Raw genomic sequence first — 27,429 nt, 5'->3', positions numbered from 1 at the left:
AGAATGCCTGAGAACCAGGCTCACTAATGTAGTCATAAAACATTTACTATTTCACGTGTCTTTGGACAAACTGAATGAATACACATTAGCCATTGGTAGCCATGGGCAAATAACATGTTGAACAAGAAATAAACTCTTTTTTAGGAAACAAATTAAATTCTCCATAATAAACAGTAATGCAATGGGTACTATTACAAGCCAATCGTATGTATTACATTCTCCTTTCCCAAAATGCAGCCAGAGTAATAATTCACATGATGAGCAAAATTCTTAGAGGACTGATTACTTTTATTTTGACCCTTTAGAAATGCCGCAGCAGTGCTAAATGCTAACGATTATGACTCTTTCTGTCAAACATGATGGAATTCAACTCAAATGACCTATTTATGAATAATAATTTACAGTGAAATTTCACTACTCCTAATCCTATTTCTACACAAGATTAAAAAAATGGATATATCTTTTAGTTATTTTAAGTGAAATCCTGTCACCTCAGTAGATCATGAACAAAAGACTTCAGCAAATCTGACTGGAAATATCAAAACTAAGTTAGGCACTCTACTCCATTTCTGTGTTAAAAATTTCCTAAACAGCAGTTCTTGAATACATGGAATTTGTGTATTCCAAATTCCACTGCTGGTATTTACCTTGTTTAAACTACGAAGATCAACTAGAATGATGGCCTTTGTTCTCAACATCTTGTCTAATCTCTGGCTTAAGATTTAACAGTAGCAACATATCACAACCAGTGCATACTATTTTAAGAAATGACCTCTTCCCTAGCCACGGTCTAATTTTATGAAATTTATCAAATATAAATATTTGATTGAAACACAGAAACTCATCATTCTCATAAAAACAGTAGAACACTAGCAATTATTAAGATTCAATCTAATTAAATATCCTGATTATTTCTTGACTAGCAAGTTTAATATCAGAATATATGTGAGCCCTCACTGCACTTTTATTAAATTTAGGGGCTGTCTCTAAAATTATTCTAAGAACTTGTAATGTCAATTGCTACTGTCATAAGAATATATACTGACACAAAAGTATTCAGTAATTTCAATAACTGGAAAATGTTTAAAAATTGAAAAAACTGTCTTGCATAAAAATGATAAGTGCTAGAGAGAAATGAAGTTAAAATCCATCCTAAATTGACTATATTTCTGAGGTTTTCATGAAGAGTCAAAGAAATAGGGAGACTGACTTGTAGAAAGTCTCCTATAGCCAAATTCCCTAGAAATTGTCCTTTATTAGACTTGTGTTTATTCTTTTATAGATGTCATGGAACATATGTAATGCTGTATATACATATTGAGATAACAGAACATCTCTTTAAAGTTGAACATACCAACACAAAATTTCAATCAGCTCCTCAAAATTTTCAGGAACTTCTTAGTAAGACTTTACCATACACTATATGAAAAAAAAAAATTATATGACTGCAAGGATAATGTGAAAAAGGAGTAATCTTTCACAGCAGAAGATGTTTTTCTTTAACATTACACTTTAAATGATGATCTGTGTTGCAACACATGATATGTTTCAAAATACTGTTGATTTGCTGATTAAATATAAATTAATTGTTTCCTTATTGAGGAAATTCCCAAACTTGAAGCTTATTTTATATTCCACCATCAACTCATTCACCTTATTCTCTACCCCCATTTTTCTGGTCAGAGCCCAATCATACTTAATCTCTCAAAATAGCAGTCATACCATGGTGTAAGCAAAAGAAACATCTAACTGTTACTCTAGATGACTGCTAAAAATTAAGGTATGAGGAAATATTTAAAATCACTGACTACACAAGGTTACCTTGAATAGACAATATGTCCGATCTTGCAGACATAACTTAATTAGCTAAGTAACTAAAAGTACTCATATAAATGTATAGAAATTAACCTACAAAGGAGAAGGGTTGTGTAAAATGCTGAGTAAAAGACAAAACCACTATTTACTTGGCCCAGGAAAAATTCTTTTTCATAGTCATCCAAAAAATTGATGTCTATTTGGAAAACACTTGGCAATGAGCCATTTAATGATTTGTGAGTAACAAACAAAACATAATCCCTCTCATTTCCACTAACGGAATGTGATCCAGCTAGGTGGGATTTTTCCATTTATCTTGGCAGTGGAATCATGAATTCAGTCTGTTTATTCCAATCAGTTAGCTTACAAATCTGCAACATCGCACCTTTGATTAGCTTTGTAAAATGATTTTGTGACATGGAAGGCGCTCTCATTCTTTCTATATCTGGCAGTCTTGACTCTATAAATATGTCCATTTTTTGACATTCCTATAGTTTTATGCAATAGCCTTTCCTCTTCATCCCACTGTGAGATATTAAAACTTTGGCATGAGTTTTTTCCAAGTGCGTCTGGATGGATGAAAAAGCCAGAATAAGCTTGTCAAACTTAAAAATACCTTGGGACAGGAGGGTCTTTAGACTGACTGGCTCTTCAAAGTATTCCAAGTGACTCTGCCAATTAAGGATTATTAGCTGTTGATTGAGAACAGTATGGAAGAATATGTTGTACACGTGAAGGTGTAAATTAGAAGCTGGATGGTTACTACAGTAGTAACTGTTACACAAAGCAGCACTGGCCTTTCCTGGTGGCTCAGACATTAAAAGAATCCACCTGCAATGCAGGAGACCTGGGTTCAATCCCTGGATTGGGAAGATCCTCTGGAGGAGGGCATGGAAACCCACTCCAGTATTCTTGCCTGGAGAATCCCCATGGACAGTGGAGTCTGGCAGGCTACAATCCATAGGGTCGCAAAGAGTCAGATACGACTGAGTGACTAAGTACATAATTAAAATATTTAAAGCTTAACTTTGTCCCAGTGTCTCCACTTTTATTGAACATAAAACAATTTTCTTTAATACCTACGTGCTAATACGGAATTACTTTGCAGGATAAGCCTCTTTTCTCTTTACCCTTCTTCTTCCTCTTTGGCCAGATGGAATTCACAGGGATAATAGATGTCCCCTACTGTACAAGCAATGCCATGTGGGAGATACAAACATAAAAGTCCAATTTCTTTGGAGATTTCAGAGCTGTTCCTCCAGATTTGAAAATTTGAGTTCTGAGTGATATTTAAGGATTTAGCATATCTTTTTTTTTTTTCTAAAAGGAAATCTAATCATTATTTCAAATATTTACAATCACATGTATAGCCCATTATAGAATATGTGGCAGGTATATTGATTGGGACATGAGTTTGAGCAAGCTCCGGGAGTTGGTGATGGACAGGGAAGCCTGGCAAGCTGTAGTCCATGGGGTTGCAAAGAGTCAGACACCACTGAATGACTGAACTGATACTGATTGGGTGATATAAACAAAGGAGCAGTATTTACAAATAACATATCAGCTCAGTTCAGTTCAGTCGCTCAGTCATGTCCAACTCTTTGTGACCCCATGAATCGCAGCACGCCAGGCCTCCCTGTCCATCACAAACTCCCGGAGATTACTCAAACCCATGTCCATTGAGTCGGTGATGCCATCCAGCCATCTCATCCTCTGTCATCCCCTTCTCCTCCTGCCCCCAGTCCCTCCCAGCATCAGGGTCTTTTCCAATGAGTCAACTCTTTGCATGAGGTGACCAAAGTATTGGAGTTTCAGCTTCAACATCAGTCCTTCCAATGAACACCCAGGACTGATCTCCTTTAGGAGGGACTGGTTGGATCTCCTTGCAGTCCAAGGGACTCTCAAGAGTCTTCTCCAACACCACAGTTCAAAAGCATCAATTCTTCGGTGTTCAGCTTTCCTCACAGTCCAACTCTCACATCCATATATGACCACTGGAAAAACCATAGCCTTGACTAGACAGACCGGCAAAGTATACATATTCATATTTTATAGGCAACTATGTAAGTTTTCTAAATAAAAGTACATTTAAACCTGCTTCTGTTTATAAATTAAGTTTCATTTAGGAGAAAGTTATTTCTGTGAAATAGTTTTGCTACTAGTGGAAATGATTCAATATTTGTTGCTTTTCCCCTTTACATTATATAGAACATATCTGTTCTTTCTCTGTATTTGAACCTTGAAAGGCTTTAAAAAAACCGAGAAAAAATATTTTAGGAGATTAAACATCCTATTAAAGTTTAGAATAACACTGAACAACATGGGAGGAGATATAATATTCTTTGGTGTATACATTTAAGTTACTTTAATAAATCCCATGCTATTTTAAAGTATGGAAAAAATAAATCTTTCAGTAAAATGGAATTTAAAAATTGCAAATCTATAATTAGAATATTCTATAGGTAGAAACCCTATAAAAGGGATGCTATTTAATATTTTAAATCAAGGCATAGATTACATAGATAAGTATGAATGGCATTAATGCAAAATCAAAGAAATGGAATAGCTGTATCTCAATTAAAAGAAGATGAATGAAAAAGCTTTGACTGATTAGTCTATGTTTATAATTTTAAAAGCCCCACCATGAGAAAATTAACTGAAAATACCTCTCTGGGAAAAGAAGTATTTGTATTACAAAAGAATTAACTCACTATGCCTTTTTAGCAAAGAAGTTTTCCCCCTCTGAGTAATAGATTTGTTTTATAGTTTATGCTAAAAGTTCTTTCACATTCATTATGACATTTAAACCTGAGTAAAAGAAAGAGAAGGTAGTTTTAATTTCCATTTTATGCCTTGGGGAGATTGTTACTTGCCTAAGAATACACAATTCCATCTGGCAAATCCAGGGTTTTTGTTCAGAATTTTTCTCATAACAATTCAATTTTTCTTAGTAACAAAAACTAAAGACATAATTTTGATTTGGAATTTAGATTCCACATATATCCATTATATCTTTTATTAACTTGACAAACTATTAATAGAGATTTATTTATAGGATAAAAAACTTCTGAACAATACCAAATTTGCAATTATCTGAAAACCTAATTATCTCAGGATTTACTTTTGCTGTTGTTGTTTTTCCCTTTATGAGGCTATTGTTGGATTGTTTCCCTAATGACCTCCAAAAATGTTTGCCTTCTTTCCGTGTATCCACTCACGTAGGTGGCGCTCTCGTAAGGAGCTTGGTCATATGATTTGCTTTAGACAATGCGACATTAGGAAACATGATGCGAGCAGAGGCTTTGAACACCCACGCACACTGAGGTTTTTTTCTCTAAAAACTCCTGGGCATACTTCTACCACTATTTGAAGAATGTCAGGGAGCCTAATAGAAGATGAAATCACACACGCAACAGAGACAGAGACAAGCTGTCTAGAGCAAGTTCTTAGTCACCCACCAGCTGACTAGAGTTGCACAAGGGCTCTAGGTAAGGTCAGAAGTAGAACTGTCCAATTGAGCTCCGATAAAAATTTTTGATCCTCAAAACTTTGAGCAAATTAAGTGCTGGTTATTATTTAAAGTCATGAAGACTTTCAAGAGGTTTGTTAAACAGCAAAGTCTAAGTGATACAGAATTTTAAAGGCACTCTTAAAAAATACAAAGATTAAAATTGGGCATGTGTGTGTGCATAGTATGAAAAGTGAAGTGAAAGTTTTAGTCATTCAGTCACGTTCGCCTCTCTGAGACTCCCATGAACTGTAGCCCACCAGGCTCCTCTGCTGATGGAATTCTCCAGGCAAGAATGCTGGAATGGGCAGCCATTCCTATATTCAGGGGATATTCCCCACCCAGGGATCGAACCTGGGTTTCCTGCATTGCAGGCTGATTCTTTAGCATCTGAGTCACCATGGAAGTCCTGTGTATATAGTGTGTTTGTACATATACATATCATATAATTTTTCATATAATTGCTTGTAATTCTTTCCTAAGAATGGCAAGTCAGGAAGAAAGAAGAAATACTCAAAATGCCTTCAAAATTTCCAAACAGAATTTACAGAATTGCTCCTAAAAAGAAATTATTCTTGGCCAAAAGTGAAACCTCTACTCTATGATCAGATAATGACAGAGAACCATAGGACATCTCCAGCAAAGAAAGCACAGATTTTGACTTTTCTCTTGATTAAGAGCATAGTTATACATCCCACATTTCTGTACACTACAAGCAAACTCTAGTTTCTTATTTCCTTTATGTATCATTTTAAATACAGTTACATTTCCTAGAATTCACATTCTCTTTACAAAAACATTAATGTGTAATTCCATCCATCCATCGTATTTTTTCTGTTCCCAGTTGTTTTTTTTTTAAAAAAAAAAGAGCAAAAAAACAGATGTCTGATGATGTAGAGTTTGGATCCTGCTTTCCATCATGCCAAATGTTGTACACTTATGGAGAGAACTCTGTATGTGAAGTTCAAGGGAAGGAAAATGTTGTGCTCCATAACTTAGGTACTAGTCATAATATTTAATAAAATATAAACTGCCAATAAATAGAACCACATAAAAGTGTTCCTCTGTATATTTTCACTACCCAGAATGATCCTACTAAAAGCTGAAATATAGAAATTAACAGAAGGAAAGCAAATGATTTAAGAAGTTGGATAAAATAACTCGCTCTCCTAAGATAGTATTCATTTGTCCACACCCTGTTGATATTTCTTTGGTTCCAATGGGATCCCTGGAGGAGGTGCACACAGGGAAAGAGGAAATGAGACTCTGCTCCTAAGAGTGCCAATCATAACTGCACTGTCCATAAAGATGTTTGCGTTTGCCTTTCAGGAATGTTTTTCTAAAGATTAGCAACCATTAACCATCAGTAGGCTAGATTCTTCTAGGGAAAATCAGAACCCATATATAAAAGAGTGCTCAGGGAACGCTATTCGAGCAAATCATTTGCCATTCAAATAACATCCAAGAAAGGATCTAAAATGTAATTAATTAAAATATTATTTATGTCTTATTAACTGGTATTCACAGATTGCTAATCATTTCAAAGTTTCTCTAAATGAGGGGGTACCTGAATTTTTAATTTCTGAGACAAATACAATTTCAAAAATATTCTGAGCTGTTGGGTAGATATTTACCAATGATCTATGTGCCCTTGCGCCTCCCATGTCTCAGCCCCCTTAAAGTTAAGTGGTACCATTGAATATTTTCAGACATTAGAGTGTAAATGGAAGTGACATGGGTCATTTCCAGGTGAAAACATTTAAAGGTCAATGCATGAACCTTCAGCTTCTTCTTACCTCTTGCCAAGGACACCACATGTCAGGATGCCAGAAGGTCAGACTGGGTCCTGACTAATTATTTGGAATATTGGACTTGCAAAGTTAGTATGGAGAGTGAACAAATAATGAACTTTATTCTTATGTCATTCAGATATGAGGGTTAGTGTATTACTGTGACATAAACCCTATCCTGAGCAATAGAGGAAACTAACATGGGGTTCCCAAATTTCTATTACGTAAAATAACGAGATTTTAAAAATAAACAAACAAGATGAATGGAGCGAGTAAAATGGAAGCATATACACTGACATATGTAAATAAATAGCCAATGGGAATTTGCTGTAGGATGCAGGGAACACAAACTGGGGCACTGTAACAATCCAGACTGTGGGATGGGGTGGGAGGTGGAAGGGAGGTTAAAAAGGGAGGGGACATATCTACACCTATGGTTAATTTATGTTGATGTATAACAGAAATCAAATCAATATTGTTTAGCAATTATCAATCAATTAAAAATAAATGAGTATAAAAAACAAAAGTCCTCTCCATATGCAATCATTATATAAAAGAAATAATACTTTAAAAACAAAAAAAATAAGAAAGATACAATCACAGAACAAATGATGATTCCATAAACTGAATAAACAGTTTTCTTTAAAATATGACTATTTTTATTCTTCAGAGAGTCCTTGGTGGGGCTGCCTGCAGTGCGGGAGACCTGGGTACGATCTCTGTGTTGAGAAGATCCTCTGGAGAAGGAAATGGCAATCCACTCAAATATTCTTGCCTGGAGAATCCCATGGACATGGGATCACAAAGAGTCAGACACAACTGAGCGACTTCACTTCAATTTATTTTATTCTTCCTTAATTCTATCATTATGCTGGGCAAAAGCTTCATCATGAAAGAGAAAATTGATCTTCCCAATGATATTTGAGAATCACAGATCTAGATATCTAGAATTACAGATCATGATATCTACGCCATGGTGTGGTCACTCTTCTAGAGCCCAACATCCTAAAATGGAAGTGAAGTGAGCCTTAGGAAGCATCACTATGAACAAAGCTAGTTGAGGTGATGGAATTTCAGCTGAGCTATTTCACATCCTAAAAGATGATGCTCTTAAAGTGCTATACTCAATATGCCAGCAAGTTTGGAAAACTCAGCAGTGAGTTTTCACTGGACTGGGAAAGATCAATTTTCATTCCAATCCCAAAGAAAGGCAATGCCAAAGAATGTTCAAACTACTACACAACTGCATTCATCTCACACGCTAGCAAGCTAATGCTCAAAATTCTCCAAGCTAGGCTTCAACAGTACATGAACCAAGAACTTCCAGATGTTCAAGATGGATTTAGAAAAGGCAGAGGAACCAGAGATCAAATTGCCAACACCTATTAGATCAAATTCCATGAAAACATCCACTTCTGCTTTATTGACTAAACCAAAGCCTTTGTCTGTGTGGATCACAACAACCGGGAAAATTCTTCAAGAGATGGGACTACCAGACCCTGCCTCCTGAGAAATTTGTATGCAGGTCAAGAAGCAACAGTAAGAACTGGGCATGGAACAACAGACTGCCTCCAAGACGGGAAAGGAGTACATCAAGACTGTATATCCTCACCTTGCTTATTTAATTTCTATGCAGGGTACATCACGAGAAATGCTGGGCTGGATGAAGCACAAGCTGGAATCAAGATGGCCAGGAGAAATATCAAAACCTCAGATATACAGATGACACCACCCTTATGGCAGAAAACGAAAAGGAACTAAAGGACCTCTTGATGGACAGCAAAAAAGCTGACTTAAAACTCAACATTCAAAAATCAAAGATCATGGTATCTGGTCCCATCGCTTCATGGCAAATGGATGGGGAAACAATGGAAACAGTGAGAGACTTTGTCTTCTTGGGCTCCAAAATCACTGCAGATGGTGATTGCAGCCATAGAATTAAAAGATGCTTGCTCCTTGGAAGAAAAGCTATGACCAACCTAGATAGCATATTAAAAAGCAGAGACATTACTTTGCCAACAAAGGTCTGCATAGTCAAAGGTATGGTTTTTCCAGTACTCATGTACGGATGTTAGAGTTGGACCATAAAGAAAGCTGAGTAAGGAAGAACTGCTGCTTTTGAACTGTGGTGTTGGAGAAGACCGGAGAAGGCAATTGCACCCCACTCCAGTAGTCTTGCCTGGAAAATCCCATGGATGGAGGAGCCTGGTGGGCTGCAGTCCATGGGGTCACTAAGAGTCAGACACGACTGAGCGACTTCACTTTCATGCATTTGAGAAGGAAATGGCAACCCACTCCAGTATTCTTGCCTGGAGAATCCCAGGGACCAGGGAGCCTGGTGGGCTGCTGTCTGTGGGGTCGCACAGAGTCAGATACAACTGAAGCAACTTAGCAGCAGCAGCAGTTGGAGAAGACTCTTGAGAGTCCCTTGAACTGCAAGGAGATCAAACTATTCAATCCTAAAGGAAAACAGTCCTGAATATTCATTGGAAGGACTGAGGCTGAAGCTGACATTCCAATACTTTGGCCACCTGATGCGAAGAACTGACCCTTTTGAAAAGACCCTGAAGTTGGGAAAGACTGAAGGCAGGAGCAGGAGGTGGTGACAGAGGATGGGATGGTTGAATGGCATCACTGACTGGATGGACATGAGTTTGAGTAAACTCCAGGAGTTGGTGATGGACAGGGAGGCCTCGCATGCTGCAGTCCATGGGGTCCCGAAGAGTCTTGCATGACTCAGCGACTGAACTGAACTGATCTAGATATTTTTAAATTGGTGAGAGAAGATTGTTGACCCAAAGCAATTAAAAATACATAATGACAATGTCCAACATTACCTGTCGTTCAGTGAGATCCAGATTCACTGCTATCTCATATCGCCTCAGTCTGGTCAGATAATTATGATGGGCAAATTCTGCTTCAAGTTCTCTGATTTGCTCTTTGGTAAAAGCTGTCCTTTCCTTTCTCGGTTTGCTGTTGACTTCTGACTTGTAATTTCCTTCCTGGGAGTCTGGGGGAAAGAAAAGTAAGAGAATTAGATTTAGTTCATTCATTCAAACACATTCAATCATTTCATTTGTAACAGAAACATTTACTGAGTAACTACTTTTCCAGGTACTCTATTAGACACAGTAAAAATAGAAAGAAACCAAAGACAGTAAGATTTATCTCGACAGGGTGAGATAAATTGCATTTTTTTCCAATGTGCCCTGAGGTGACTCACAGCCTAATTGGGGCTGTGTCTAGTTTTCTTCTTTCGGAATATCAATATAAACAAAAATGCTTAACTGTTCTTAATATGCTTCCCTGGTGGCATAGATGGTAAAGAATCTGCCTTCAATGCAGAAAACACTGGTTCAGTCCCGAGGTTGGGAAGATCCACTGGAGAAAGGAATGGCAAACCACTCCAATACTTGCCTAGAGAATTCCAAGGACAGAGGAGCCTGGCAGGCCCCAGTCAATGGAGTCACAAAGAGTCAGACATGACTGAGTGACTAACACTTTCACTTAATATGCTATTATAATATTAATAACAAGAAAAAACAAAGACTTTCTAGTAAACAAGTTTTTATCTAAAACTATTCACATACAAGATTTCTTCTAAGAAGTTTTTCAACATAAATTCTTGAGTTCTAAGTTTAATTGAATAGAGGGATCCTAAAAATAGTGGTGACTCAGTATGTGATTATTTGAGAAATTCAAATATTTGGCAACTAGACCCCAAAGTTAGTTCAAGCTTGGACTAAACATACATAAGTGTGTATACTTAAGTGTGTGTGTGTGTGTGAATTTATTGCCTTTTTAATTTTTATTTAAGTGCAGTCTCCTTAAAGGCAATAACAATGCTCTATTTATTCTTGTATAATTCTTAGGGCAGCGTGGAATCTATAAATAAAATTTTGCTCATTTAACTCAAAATATGAACAGAATTTTAAATGACTTTTCACTATACATGAGATAAACATAGGACGCATAACATCTAACATAGCTAGCCAAACACAACATTTTATAATGTCCTATACAGTATATCATGGCATTTTTTCTTCTAAGAGTTCAAAACATAATTAACATAGACTATTTTTTAAATCAGTCTCCCCCTGTGGCTCAGCAGTAAAGAATCTTCCTGCAGTGCAGAAGATGGTGGTTCAATCCCTGGGTCAGAAAGATCCCCTGGAGAAGGAGCAACCCACTGCGGTATTCTTGCATGGGAAACCCCATGGTCAGAAAAGCCTGGCAGGCTTCAATTCATGGGGTTATAAAAGAGCTGAACATGACCAAGTGACTAAACAACAAAAGCTAATCTTACTTGTCCATATAATATCCCTGAGATGTAGGTTAGAAGACATTCTTAATATTCATGCATATCTATAGTGAAAAAAATTCTACATATACAAGTAATATATAATCATACCAGCTCTAATAATTCATGTCAAATTTATCCTCAGTGAAATATAAACATAATCAAGATAAACTAGCATGTCTGTATACTCTCGAAAATTCAGTTTTCTAGTTGTTTTTGAGCATCTACATATAAATAGTAATGCCATAATCACATAGGGATACAATGAACTCTTCTATGAAGCCAAATGAGATAAATGATATAGAAAAAATAATGGATCAATCAGATTACCATCAGATTACCTAAAGAGGGACATTTTTTTTTAAACTGACAAATGTAGTAAGGTAGTAATGTAGTAAGTAAATGTAGTAAATGTAGTAAGGATTTCCTAAAGGAAATCAGTCCTGAATATTCATTGGAAGGACTGATGCTGAAGCTGAAACTACAATACTTTGGCCACCTAATGCGAAGGACTGACTCACTGGAAAAAACCCTGATGCCGGGAAAGATTGAAAGCAAGAGAAGGGGATGACAGAGGATGAGATGGTTGGATGGCATCACCTACTCAATGGATATGAGTTTGAAACTCATGTCTCCGGGAGCTGGTGATGGACAGGGAGGCCTCGCATGCTGCAGTCCATGGGGTTGCAAAGAGTGGGACAGGACTGAGTGACTGAAATGAACTGAACTGAACAGCTTTATGAAGGGTCTTTTAAAGCAATATTTGTTTCTTCATCTAATGATATTTAAATATGCTATGTGCAAAGATGTTGGGTCTTTTTAGAGCTCTTTTTCTGTCTGGCTGAGGGAAGTCTAACTGAAGTTAAGAGGGGCCTGCATAATGGAAATCCACTAGACAAGGTGCCCTAAGCTAAACAGTTTCGATTTGATTCTTACCAGAATCAAAGCAGGCCAAATGCAAAATTTTCTAGGTCTAAGTAGCAGCCCTGGGTGGGAAAGATCCCCTGGAGAAGGAAATGGCAACCTACTCCAGTATTCTTGCCTGGAAAATTCCATGGACAGAGGAGCCTGGCAGGCTACAGTCCATGGGGTCGCAAAGAGTCTGATATGACTGACCAACTAACACACACACACACACACACACAACAAGTAAGCAGCAGTGGCAATAGGTTCACATCAAAATTTTGGCACGCAGGGCCGTTACTTTTTCTCTGAGGGATCATGGGCGTGTTTCACTGAACGGTACGGTGGCGCTGTCGGAAATTCTTTAGACTCATTGATCGCATTTCCGGGCTTGTCACATAACCCCGTGTTGACTGGCTCCCTACCTTAGCAGGGCAGGCAGGCTTTATCCGGTGTGAAAAGTGGTTTGCGATATGTCAGACACAGTCTGACTGTATTTTACTGTAAGCCACTGGGACCGGATGAGTTACTTATTACATGATGTGCGAACTCTCAGTTCGGCTGTGTTTACACGATGCCAATTTACCTGGCTCTAAGTGGAACCTGCTGACCATTATCCACTCTTTTAGCTACAGATTTGCAAACTTCCACATCTTCGGTGCATTTTGCTATTCTGGTAACGTGTGAACAAAACTTTTCGATGATTGCTTTCTTTTTTTTCCCCTTAACTTTTCCATGGGCTGTTCTGGCAGAGGCAAACTCAGTCACAGCCCAGAATCTTCAGATAGGTCCCTCTCACAAGGATGCATGTTCTCACGTGAATCAAAAGTATTTTTGCTAATTTGGAGCCACATTCAGTTTGAAATCTGTGGCTAATTATTCTTTATGAGGGGACAATGCTTTACTCCCTTCAGTAATATTAAGTCAAAACTGACAGCAAAGCCAGAGCATTTTTTCTCATGAGCAATTCAATTTGAATGATTCATGGTTAACACATTCCCTTACATAAGCATGAATGAACAAACTCACATTGAGGAAAGCCTATTAAGTGGTGTTTATTTTTGAAACCAATTTCTTTTAACTTCCTCAGTATCCAACAGTACTTCAAAAATACCACAGACACACACAAACATACAAAACTTGGGCCAGTGCTTGGAAGAAGGATTACATGCAGTGTATCTATCTATATGCATGCTCTCTGAAACTAGAAATATACAAGAAGATGGTTTATACATCCAATGATTGAATTTGAACAAAAGTCTGGCTATAATTCAACATTTATATCCAAAAGCAACTTAACCAACCGCCTGAATTCCAAACCTAAGTAGCTCACAAAGTGAAATCCAATGACTAAAACCATGTGAATTGTGCACAGTTACATTTACAATGATCACCCAGGAATAATTATATTGTGATTAACATGACAAAGAGTGGGTATGTGCATCTTGACTTCATTACCTAAAAGAGACTGTCAGTGCAATTGAAGTAGAATAGCACCAATGTCAATTAATTCTGTGGGCACTTACACCCTTGGATCTATGATTCTGTTGTGGTTTCCACCCATGATGCTCCCACTTTTTCCTTCCTATTAAAAACATGCTCCTTGGGATTGCATTTCTGGACTTCTATAATCTTGGATTTCAAACATGTTTTTGGACTTTTCTTGCCTGCACTTTCCAAAGTCCATCATTTGCTGACCCTTAAGCTCCTTCTACCTTCACCTGACTAACTCTTCTTTGGTGGAAAATGGGTGGGAGCCTTGGACGAGGCTTTTGGCAAATGGCACATTAGCTTCCATCTGTTTCCCAGCTGTTTCAACCGAGGCAAAACTCCCTCCGTTTTCTTCAGCCTCCCATATCCTATGCCAAATGGTAGGTGTTGAGGGAGGGGAGTCTGGAAACTGCCTTCCTTTCTTCCCTACAGCCACAAACAAAATGTCACCATCTGTACAGTACGTTGCAATGTAAAATATTACAATTGTTATTTCTCGTCTCAGATACTTTAATGCACACGTGGGTGCACTCTCACACTCCCTCGTCGCTTGGAGGAAATGTTGACTTATGTGTTCAGGTAGAGCTGGCAGTCCCAGTTCCCTAACCTTTTGCTCCCTGGGACTATGCTAATGGAAGAAGTCTGCAATACTTCCGTGGAGGATAAAAATTGCCCTCCAAGGATCATTTCTGTCTAGCATTTAGAACTTCTCCACATGTGACTTTTTATTTCCCCTAGTGCAAGAGGATGCCAAAAGATAATAATGTTTTATGGAAGACAAGTAATGTAAGGGCTTGGTCCGTTCACTAGTGGCACAGGATACCTCTTAGCAAAAGAGAAATAATAAAGTCTGATTGAGTATATTTTTGGCTACCCTGAATAAACTTATTAACTCGTTTAAATGAAGAACATAATTTACCAATGTCTGTAAAAATATCAAAATGTAAAGCAATGCTCTTATAACTCAGACTAAAATGAATACTTATTTCATATTCTGAAGAAAGAATGAATGCTAAGCCACAGTCTATTTTAGTTCATTGCAACTTTTTGTATTAATGTTTTGTAGGCTATTAAAAATGAGAGATGCTCTGCTATTAACAAAGAGCCACAAATAGCAGATATTGGAAGCTAATGATTATATTTACAGAGGCATAGGAATTGTGGATACAGGTAGGGAACTTTATAGAATAATCCTATTGTTGCTAGTAATTTTCACATTTAAACGGGAAATCGCCTGTCTTATGAGAAACTTATCCAACTTGCTATTCAAGATTTTTAATGAGTGGGCATTTCAAACTTTCCTGAGTTTTTTTCAGAGTAAACAATCTTCCCCAGGGGTTTTTTAATCCTCTAGCTGATCCACTCTCCAGATCTGAGAACCACAGCCATACTAAGCTTCTATTACTAATGAATGTGTCTCTTATACATTGAGGTGTGTAAGTGAAAAAAAGAAAAGGGGGGGGTGTTGAAAATTACTGTGCCAAATCTAGAATAGAAATTAGCATTGAAACTCTCCACTATTTCTGACAGCATTGATATGAAAAATCTGTAGCCATTATAACAGTTTCTCTTTACTTATAAAGAAGTGAAAGTGAAAGTCACTCAGTCATGTCAGACTCTTTATAACCCCATGAGTCCAAGGAATTCTCCTGGCCAGAATATTGGAGTGGGTAGAGCTTCCCTTCTCCAGGGGATCTTCCCAACCCAGGGATCAAACCCAAGTCTTCTACATTGTAGGTGGCTCTTTACCAAGCCTAATTATCAAAGATTAAAAAAAAAGAAAGAAATTTATATTTTTAATAAGAGTTTAGTATTGATAATAGTAATAGTTGTATTTAACATGCAAAAGTCATCCTATGGGCTGGACCAGTGATTATCAACTGGTGGATGTACTCTTTCATCATCCAATCTCCCTGCTCATTGCTTCCTTGATTATTCATGGGATTGTCTAGTTATGTTTTCAGGAATGAAATAAGTCAGATAAATCTCACATTATGAGACAGAAGATAAATTTATTTTTATAATATTTGTGTTGCCAATTGTATGTTTTGAACAGATAATTTATAAAGAACATCTTATTTATTTCTCTTAAAGGCATTTAGGCTCTTACTTGCTGGGAGATATTGAAAGATTAACCATGTATAGCTGAAAGTTTTATGAAATAGACTAGTTACTATTATATTAGAGTAAATTTTAGTTTACAGATTTGACTTTTTTCCAATACATTTGGGCATGTTTTTTGCAACTAATTCTGAAAGTGAGAATAATCAAAATTCAGTATATATGACCATGTCAATATTTAGCAGTAGCTACCCACATAAGCAAGTATTACTATTAGTAACATTACACAATCATGCAAAATCACATGACGTAATTACTTAAGGGGAAAGAATATGAAGACCTGAGATACTTTATAAAATCTATACACTTTTTGATTACACTTTAGAATGAGAGAAAAAGAGAGACTGGTAATACCACAGAATAATTCTTAAATTGTTACCTATTTAATAACTTGCTGTGAATATGGATATAAATAATATGAAAACAAATATCTCAGAGTTTCCTTAAAAATAGGTTATTTGGGTCTCTAACGTCATCCATACCTTATAGGTAGATGGTTTCTCATAGTAGGTAATAATCTTACCTTGGCATTGCATTGCACTCCTAGGATAAACTGGCAGATACTACAACTAAGTCCTTCTCTTTGCTTCCTTCTTCCTATAATTTTAAGATGACAGCAGCTAAAGGAATTCTAGTCAATTTAAATCAGATATGGGCATTTGAACAGTCTTACTTCTTCTAATCCATGAATACAGAATGCCTTTTCATTTATTTGTGCCTTCTTCAATTTCTCTCATCAATATCTTAAAAATTTTTCACGTACAGGTCTTTCACCTCTTTGACTAAATTTATTCTTAAATATTTTATTCTTTTCGATATGACTGTAAATTAGACTGTTTTCTGGAGTTCTCTGTCTGATAGCGTGTTACTAGTGTGTATCACCGCTCTGTGGGAGCCTAAATGAGCGACATGCTGTGCTAAGTCGCTTCGGTCGTGTCTGACTCTGCGACCTCAGGGACTGTAGCCTATCAGGCTTCCCTGTCCATGGGATTCTCCAGGCAAGACTACTGGAGCAGGTTGTTGCACTCTTCTCCAGGGGACATTCGACCCAGGGACCTAACCCATGCCTCCTGTGGCTTCCGCACTGTAGGCGGATTCTTCATTGCTGAGCCGCTGGGGAAGCCCAACCCAAAGGAGAAGGAAATCTAAAAAAGAGGCGATATATGTATAACTGACTCACACTGCCATAGAGCAGGAACTAACACAACCTTGTAAAGTAACTAGACTCCAACAAAAATTAACTTAGAAATGCAACATTTGCTTTGTATATGAACTTTGTGTCCTGCAACTTCACTGAATTTATTTGCTAGTTCCAACAGTACTTTGGTAGAGTCCTTAGGGGTTTTCAGGTCGTCTGAAATAGTGACAGTTTTTACTTCTTTTGGTCCCATGCAATACTTGGGGTATACTTAAACTAAAATGCTATTCATTGTTTATCTGGATTTTAAATTGAACTGGGAGTCCTGTGCAGTATCTGACAACACTAAAGTGGAGCTGGGGCTTGCTATAGCATCTAGTGAGCAGAAGCCAGGGATGCTGCTAAACATCTTACAATGCCCAGGACAGTCATCACCACCCATTTATCTTGAATGGGTTCATATTTCCCTGTATATAAATGTAGTAAGAATTATCCAGTCCAAAATGTCAGTGGTGCTGAGAGTGGGAATTATGAACTATATGCAATCTGTTCCTTCACTTGGTATACAATTTAACCTCTTGGGTTTTAAATTTTAAAATCCTAACACTGATTTGGTACTTTTTTATCTGAATGTGCATAACCATGACATTATAGAAATAAATTAGTTAATATTACTTCTCTTCATCAATTATGTCAATTACGTAATACATCAATTACGTCAATTACGTGATAGACATATGCTTTGAAAAATTAGTTAATATAAAGCAATATTTAGTGGCACTTTCTCTTTTTTTTAAGCTGAAAGTCATTCAAATTTTTATAACAGATGAAGTCCCCTTAGGGTTATCATGGAAATCACAATCCATGATTTCAGCATGAAAATCAAAGATCCAGAAGAGATTCAAAATTAGGTACTTAGCATTGGGAATATGAAGATGAGTTAAGGCAAATATCTTACTGTTAAATTACCTAGAGTCTAGAATCCAGAGGTGCAAAGCAGACATGAAGATAAATAAAAAGCTCAATAATTTATGAGTTATTGCTATAAAAATATATTAAAGTCACTTGCCAAAAAATATACAGTGAATTGCCAAAAACGGGCTCAGAACAACAGCATAAGTGCAAGCCCTTACACTCTTAGAAGACATAGACTTGTCTTCCATGATGTAAAATAAACTTTATGGAAGTTCTGTTGCTGTGTATGTCCAAGGGATTTATCAAGCTGCTAGCAGAATTGGTACTGAATTTTCTAGGCCCTCATTGCAAAAATTGTATGGTGCTGTCTGATATAGAAAGGGATCTCAGGGCTTTTTCCCCATTGACAGATGTAAATTAGAGACGTCACAATTCTTCTGGCCACTGTCAAGTTACCTAGATTCTCGATTTCTGAAAAGCGTTTCTTTCCTTTCTCAGCCTCTCAGGGGCACAGTAACACCATGTAACTCTAAGTCATTTGTGGACATAAGAGCTGAAGAGGAGGTGAATGGGGAGTGGATCTGGAGATTTGCATCTGCTTCATGCCCTTGACTATTGCTTCCATGTGTATTAAAATGTAAATGTGAATGCCATTTTAATTGCTCACCACCAATTACTAAATAAATGAGAATAATAGTTGACATCAAACATTTATATTCTAGTAGGGGAAATAAGGGTTTCCCTGTTAACTCAGACAGTAAAGAATCAGCCTGCAATGTGGGAAACTTGGGTTCCATCCCTGGGTTGGGAAGATCCCCTGGAGAAGGGAACGGCTACCCACTCCAGTATTCTTGCCTGTAGAAAAGTCCATGGACAGAGGAGTCTGTCAGGCTACAACTGAGCGACTTTCACTTTCCCTTTCAGGGGGAAATAAATAGTGGCAGAATGTGGTAAGCATTGTAAGCAAGAAACAAGACCATTTCATGGGATCCCAGAGGAGCGGTGCACTTTTAAACTAATAAGAGGGGGGAAAAGATAATGGAAAGCTGTATGCCAAAAACTCTTCCCTAAGCCTTCCTACTCCCATTGGAGGTGCAATGTTGACTCTTGTGAAAGCCATTGCTCTCAAGTACAATCCAAGTAGGTGCAAGAGCCAGATTCTGTTGCATTCCCTTGTTCTGGGATGTAGCTAGAGGCACAAAATCAATTCTGGGTTTCTGTAATGAGTTCCTAAGCCTAGAAGTGTACAGCAAAATTGGAGATAGTTACGTTTACCCTCAAGACATGTGCTGATTTTGTTTTTGTGTTAAATACCTGAATTTGGTACATGCTAGGTCACTTCAGTTGTGTCTGACTCTTTGCGACCTCACGGACTGTAGCCTGCCAGGCTCCTCTATCCTTGGAATTCTCCAGACAAGAATACTGGAGTGGGTTGCCATGCCCTCTTCCAGTAGGTATTGAACTGGTGTCTCTTGCATTTTTGCATTTGCAAGTGGGCTCTTTACCACTAGCACCACCTGGAAAGCTCCTGAATTTGGTGTGAGAACTAAATTTATGCTAAATTTGACTCAAGATAAGATGCATTATATTTCCATTTAGTGTGTCTGGATTCTTTTTAAATTTTTAGCAAAAATAGTGTCTTTATTAAATATATTTGGAATTGTACAACATCAATCATGATATTAATTTCATCAGAATTTATTAGTTCTTTGATATTTCACTCTGTATTTATGTCATGAAGGAAGAACCATTTGATTGGCACCTTACTATCAGAAAGGGCTACACAGTAAATAAATAATTTAAAAAGGCAAGGTAGTGAATTTAAAATAAAATCAACTGTTCACATCTCATTACTTAAAAACAAAAGGACTCCATTTAGAAGAAGCTGTAAGGTAAAACTGGATTCATATATTGACAGGCACAAAAAGTAGGGAATTGAAATGAGTTATTGCTGAGATATCTATTTTATTTTTATTACATTTATTTTTACTGAGGAAAATAGATATAATATTATAGCAGTTTCAGATATACAACATAGTGATTCAACATTTACATATATATATATATATATATATATATATATATACTGTGGAATGATTCCTACAATAATTCTGGTTATTTTCTGTAACCACACAATTTTAATACAATATTATTGACTTTATTCCCATGCTATAATTTATATCCCCAGGACTTATTTACTGTATAACCAGAAGTTTGTACTTGTTGACCTCCTTCACCCATTCCATGGCCCCCAGGCCTATAACTTCCCTCTGGCAAACACCAATATGTTCTCTGTATCTGTGAGACAACACATTAATAAATGCAAGTTATGCAACTCTCTCTAAGAATGACCAACTTGAATCAGAACATACTGTAAATGCCTTATGTATAAACAACACCACCTTTATACCACAGCCAAGCCTTATCTCCTCCCAGCCAATGACTAGACTGCTCATTAAGTGTTTTTCTCAATGCCATGTTTCAATGATACATTAAAGCACATAAGAGCTATGATAAATTCATTATTTTAGTAAATATATATCATTAAATTAATGAAGTTGGCTTAATTAATAAACTTTGATTTAAAACACATGAATTTTAGAACTTAGATTCCCACAAATCATCTAGTTCCACTTGCTGTAGTTATGGAGGAGAAATAAAGAGACTCAGAAAGACTAAACATGCTCTTTAGAGATCACATGCTATTATGTGATGTTTTCAGGGCTCAAGTGTCATTCAGCTATAGAAAGATACCTGAAAGCATTCTTTCAGATCCCTAAATATCCTTAGCTATTGCATGGCCTCTTCACAAGAACAAAGATTCAAGAAACATCATTATTTAATTGTGGTATTAAATATAGCTACCCCTTCCCAGGTGGCACTAGTGGTAAAGACTCTGCCTGCCAGTGTAGGAGATGTGAGAGACACGGGTTCGATCCCTGGGTCAGGAAGATCCCCTGGAGGAGGACAAGGCACTCCAGTATTCTTGCTGGGAGGATCCCATGGACAGAGATGCCTGGTGGGCTACAGTCTATAGAGTCACAAAGAGTCAGACACGACTGAACCACTGAGTCCACCCAGCACAAATATGGGTGTGAAAACTACACAGAATATTTATGACCCAAGATGCCAAATGAGCAGATGTTAAGAGCACAGTTTCTGCCATTTGTCTGCTTATTCAACCATGAACTTGCCTTTTCCTCATATTTAACACAGAATTAAAGTGAACAGGATTAAATTAAGTAAATCATTTAGCACGGTAACTGCATACTCTGGGCACTCAGTAATCAACTGCAAGCTCTAGCGATTATTAGTGGGGACTGGGCTCTAAGGACCTCAGCAACTGAAAATGATAGATTCAATAGAATTAGCAGTTAGACATTTTTTTTCAGGCATATGAAAATTTAGTTCTAGAAACAAAAGTCTACCTAAAACCTAGAAGTTTAGATTTTACACAGTAACTAGCAGTGTTTTATTTTACATTGCAAAATGGACAAATCTTTTAAGGGATCTGTGTATTATTTTCGGCTAGTCTACAAATTAAGCTGCAGGTTTAACTGTGATATTTCCAATGAAACTGTTGAGGTGACACTTCACAAGCCCCAGTGGGATCACTGTATGAATTTTTGTCTCCTCTGAAGGTTAAAAACTGGAGTCAAATTGTGTGTGTGTGTCTGTGTATATATAACTGTGTGTGCTTCTTCTCCTGCAAAGAATCCTAGTAGCCAGGTACATAGTTTTAGGTAAAGAAGAGTCATATTCTGCCTTGATATCTGAGTACATAAAATGTTTAACTAATATTCTTTTTTCCCCCCAATTATTTTTATTAGTTGGAGGCTAATTACTTTGCAATATTGTAGTGGTTTTTGCCATACATTGACATGATTCAGCCATGTGTTCCCCATCCTGATCCCCCCTCCCACCTCCCTCCCCATCCCATCCCTCTGGGTCATCCCAGTGCACCAGCCCTGAGCACTTGTCTCATGCATCCAACCTGGACTGGCGATCTGTTTCACACTTGATAATATACATGTTTCGATGCTGTTCTCTCAGATCATCCCACCCTCGCCTTCTCCCATAGAGTCCAAAAGTCTGTTCTATACATCTCTGTCTCTTTTTCTGTCTTGCATATAGGGTTATCGTTACCATCTTTCTAAATTCCATATATATGCATTAGTATACTGTATTGGTGTTTTTCTTTCTGGCTTACTTCGCTCTGTATAATGGGCTCTAGTTTCATCCATCTCATTAGAACTGATTCAAATGAATTTTTTAATGGCTGAGTAATATTCCATGATGTATATGTACCACAGCTTTCTTATCCCTTTGTCTGCTAATGGGCAGCTAGGTTGCTTCCATGTCCTGGCTATTATAAACAGTGCTGTGATGAACATTGGGGTACATGTGTCTCTTTCAGATCTGGTTTCCTTGGTGTGTATGCCCAGGAGTGGGTTTGCTGGGTCATATGGCAGTTCTATTTCCAGGTTTTTAAGAAATCTCCACACTGTTCTCCATAGCGGCTGTACTAGTTTGCATTCCCACCAACAGTGTAAGAGGGTTCCCTTAACTAACATTCTTAAATGGGTTAAAAAATAAGATCATAAGTGTTTACTGAACAACATTATGAACTCATTATATTGTCTACTCACAACTTTCTTCATATAGAGAGTTTGAGAAGTAAATCACATAGGTATTTTTTAACCACAATAGTAATTGTAGAAATAATTATATGGGAATATTAATAGCAAGTGACTTATAAATTGATTTTGATTTAATTTCCAAGTATAAAAAATACATATAAAATATTAAGTAATAGACAACAGTAATCAAATAACAAAGACTGGAAAATCCCAATCTACTCAGGATTCTAGCCCAGGCCCCAGGCAGCAGTTGGTTTCCTTTTGATTACGGCTTGTAGAGTTCAGTGCTTTCAATTTCTCTACTGCAGCTGTCTTGGCGAGAAGGAAAACCATCTCAGGGTGGCCAATCTGTATTAAGTCAATTTGTGACTGCTTTCATAAAGGAATTTTCACAATTGGGAGAAGGCTAAGAATTCAGGACTTACATTCAAGGAACATTACTTATATATTCTCAACAGGCAGAATTCTGTTTACACTAGAGTAGTTCTTGCTTTCTAAAAAAATAAAAATAAAATCAGTGCTCTATGATTAAATCAACTTATGATTTAATAATTTTCCAAAATATAATGAAAAATTCTGATGCAAGTATGTTTGAGCATAATAATATTAAAAAGACAAAGAAGTGCTGCTGATGGTTCCCAATGTATACAAGTCATATATCATCATCTTTCTCCCCATAACTCTTCCTATCATTGTGAAGCAGAATTCACCAAGCGTTGGATTGTTCACCCACTAATAGGGAACGTGAGCTCTAATAGGGAATAGCTAATAGAAATTATTACTAGTATTTACTACCTAATATGTATTTTGAGCTGGGAAAACCTGCAGTGAAATTTACTTTGAAAAAAATCTGAAACATGAGCTCTAACCAAAAAGATGAAATAATTTAAAAGAATGTCTGATGGTAACATGTTAAGAACTACTGGGTTATGCAATAAAGAATATGTACACAAAGCTGGTTGCTGACAGAGACCAGTGAAACCAGAATAGCTGCAATGAATAAGAAAAAAAGATGAGAGTCCATTTACTATATAAATGTTATTCTGAGAGATGAAGGAAGAGATTGACATCAGAGACACTGACTATAGAGTTACACTTTTTGGACAAAAGAAGGTAGGAATGATGGTCAGCTCTGGGATCTGCTGGTTTCTGGAGAAAGGAGTATTAGAAATTAACAATCTAAAAAAGTTTAGAATTAGAAGTCATGACTGCAGTGGCACTTTTTAAAGCATTTTGTTTCATAGTTTATTAATGGTTACTATATTATGCATAGACTGTATGTTATGTGTTTCAAAATGATGGATTCTTTATCAAAAATATAATTCATATCCTTAAATTAGTAAATGCTAAACTTAAAATCAGGGAAAACATATACTTTTAATTCATATGTTTTAGAATAGTTTCAGGTTTACCCCAAGTTGAACAGAAAGTCCAGGAAGTAAAAAAAGAAAGAAAAGAAAGAAAGAAATTAATAATCTTGTTGAACTCTGAGGCTCAATAATAAAGTGCCATTTGCATACCAATTTATGCTATAATCCGTCTCTGAATCAGGCATCCATAGCCAAATACTATATGCTGAGAGTGTGGTTTGTTAGACACAAACATGAATAGTTCACTATGTAATGTGCTAGGACACAGAACAATATGACACAGTGCTTATCCTAAGGCAGATTACAATCAAGTTGGGGATGAAAGCTGCTTAAGATAAGTCCACAGGTAATTAAAAGTAATCATTTGGGTATACCATCATGGCGGTTTGATGTTTGCTGTCAAAAGTTGATATTTTGGGAGGCATAACCTGTGCTTTTGTTTAGAGCAACTTATAAGAAATACCTGGATAATATTATTATTTGTCCATTTCAAGGGGGGGGAGCAATTTTAGAAAAACACATATGTATATTTGTATATTAACTTGTGATAAACATCTACCCATGAAGCCTTCCTTTATTCCCACATGTGGCATAAAACATTTTGTCAAGCCTCAAGAACTGCTAACTATATAAGGAGCTTCTAAAATTTTACTTTGTGTATGTGCGTGTGAGCTTAGTCTCACCTGATTCTTAGTGACCCTTTGGATCGTAGCCTGCTAGGATCCTCTATCCATGGGATTCTTCCAGCAAGAAATACTGGAGTGGGTTGCCATTTCCCCATCCAGGGGATCTTCCTGACACAGGGATCGAACTTGCATCTCCTGTGTCTCCTACATTACAGGCAGATATTTTACCAGTTGAGCCATTGGAGAAGCCCCAAAATACTTTTTAGAAGTCTTAAATGAAATTACATTTATATAGAAACTTAAGAACTTAAATGCAATTATTGTCTATGCATTCAGAATATTTTCAAGACTAACTTGAAGGTAACACAGTTATGAATTTCACTAAGAAATTCACGCTTCACTGGTCTGAAAAATAAAAATGATCATAATTACTTTTTATATTAAATTTGAAAAACCTTCTACACTTATTTTGAATGTCTACCAAGATAGCATATAAATGATATAAAGTCTGTGACAAAGTAAAGCTTTCATCTGGGTCCTGCAGACAATTCATGGATTGTAATTTTACATAGAGTTAAGGCATTCTGTCAAAACTCAGAATTTAATAATTTTTTCACATGTCACAGAGCAGAGCTCATAATTTTTTAAATGATAGTTAGGTATTAAATAGCATTCAGTATTCTCCTACTATGTGGAGGGAAAGGGGCTTGAAGTATAAACATGTTTATTGTACTTAACACTTGTGGGTCAACACCTGTGTTGTACAAGAGGAGTATAAAATTTACTCCTAAAATGTAATTTTCCAACACCCACACACATGTAAAGTGTATCCTCTGCTTTCTTGCAATAATTTTCAATCAGTGGAAAAAAGTCTTAATAGTATACATTTAAAAAATTTTTGCATTGATTAAACAGAACTGTGGTTATAATTAAAGCTACATGCATTTTACGGCTTTACATATTATTTACAAATTTTATATATTTAGAAAGGAAGAATGACCGAGAGAAAGTAGCAGGAGCTTTGAAGCCAAGAAATCCACTATAGCTACTTACAACCTGTGTGGTCTTAAGTCTTTTGAAATTCAGAGTCCCCATTTACAGAATTCACATATGATTGCTGTTTAGAGGAAAATGAGCAAATTTACAGTGTGTATATCTGAGATGTATTATGAATCCAATAATATACGCCTATTATTAATAACATTATTGAACTTAAAATGTATCATGAGTAAGATTTAACTAACTGAAATTTTTACTAAATCACATTTATTAGTCTTCTACTTTTATTTGAATCACTTAGCTGTCACTTCCCACCTAGCTTTTAGTTAAATGCATCTTGATTTGTTTTTAAAAATGATATTGATTTCAAAAGGAGGTAATTATATTTTTTAACTCTTTCAACCAGCACACATTTTAAAAGACCCAGCTGTGCTCATAATTTCTTTGGCCAATCAACAAGGTTTAATTATGTTTCCTTTTTAAAAATAAATGAGTTTTGCAAGTCTGTATGATTTTATTTCTTTCATACTTTTTTTTTTTACAGTTTTGCTACTAAAAACTGTAGTCAAAATTAAAGCATACATTTTTCCTGAGTGTAATTAAATGCCATTGTCTTTTATTTTCAAAGTAAGCCCCCCCAAAATTGTATATATGTTTGTGTGTGTGTGCATGCATATATATTTATACTCTAGATACTTAAATTATTTTGTTTTATTTAGTTATCATTTGCCACATATGCAAATTTTGGCAGATATATAAAGCATGTCTAGATTTTTAAATTTTCAATTACTTATGCAATATTCAAATCCTCTTTTTGAATAACTGCAAATGAATTTTATCCAATTTTCCACTTTCATGTTGTAAATATTCTCACCATAGGGTGATGTCAACTAGCTTTCAAACTTCCTGAAAACTTAACATTACCTTTCTAGAGCTACTACTAACTGGCTCTCTAGCACACTATTGTCACGCCTTAATATTCCATAAAGCTAGATTCTGGTATTTAGAAACTATCATAAGAACATGGATAACTATCTATAGTTAGAAACTTCTAGAAAAGAAAGATTAGGCTAATCTATTCTTAGAATGAGAATAGGCTAAGAATAGATTAGCCTAATCTAACATAATCCTTCTGGCTATGTTGATCTGACATTTCATCAAACCAGGTATATCACAAAGGCTATGCTCATGTCACTGTGACAGAGAAAGAACTAGAAGTTGCTACAAATTTTTCATCCTGTGCAACACACAGTGACCTGTTGCTAATCATAGATTATTGAGGTATGCAGCGATGACCACCACATCTGGTGTTTTGTTGTTTAAATGAAATAATAGCTGTGCCAAATCTAAAGCATAGAATGAAAGATGTCAAGAAGAAAAAGACCACCTTCAACATCTGAGTAATGGAAACTAAAAGCACAGACAACTAAAGTGCTGGAAACTAAAAAACCTCCAAATTTCCCACCATTGCAATAATAGTTTCATTTTAAGATGGATATTGGTATTTTCTCTTGAAGATATTTCCACATTGAAATTACTTAAGCAACTTGTGACTTAAAACAAAGAAAAATATAAACACTTGTATGGAAGACAACAGAGTACCTAAATTGTCAGGACTGTCAAGAAAGAAAAAAAATTTTTTTCTTAACTACTTTCTTGGTTATCATGCTATTTTTAAGTAGCAGAAAATGTAAGTAAACCATACAGTGTACTTAGTTTCTAGAAAGAATTGTCTTACAAATAGCAAACAGAAGGAAAATATATAAGCTTTGCAGTATTCTGAGAAATAGGTATGTGTATTTTTGTGTCATGT

General features: G+C 36.4%; 1 protein-coding gene across 1 annotated transcript in view; it reads right to left on the bottom strand.

The window, feature by feature from the left end:
• MEOX2 (mesenchyme homeobox 2) overlaps nt 1–27,429 on the bottom strand; it is a 71,794-nt gene that overhangs the window by 9,914 nt on the left and 34,451 nt on the right. Inside the window, exon 2 of the mRNA XM_020904061.2 lies at nt 9,951–10,123. Within this exon, the coding sequence (XP_020759720.1) occupies nt 9,951–10,123 (173 nt within the window). The remainder of the gene's footprint in view (nt 1–9,950; nt 10,124–27,429) is intronic.

This window comes from Odocoileus virginianus, chromosome 1 (genome assembly GCF_023699985.2).
Source record: "Odocoileus virginianus isolate 20LAN1187 ecotype Illinois chromosome 1, Ovbor_1.2, whole genome shotgun sequence".
NCBI classification, from domain to species: domain Eukaryota; kingdom Metazoa; phylum Chordata; class Mammalia; order Artiodactyla; family Cervidae; genus Odocoileus; species Odocoileus virginianus.
Note: the sequence above shows the minus strand (reverse complement) of the source record. Positions and strands in the feature narration are given on the sequence as shown.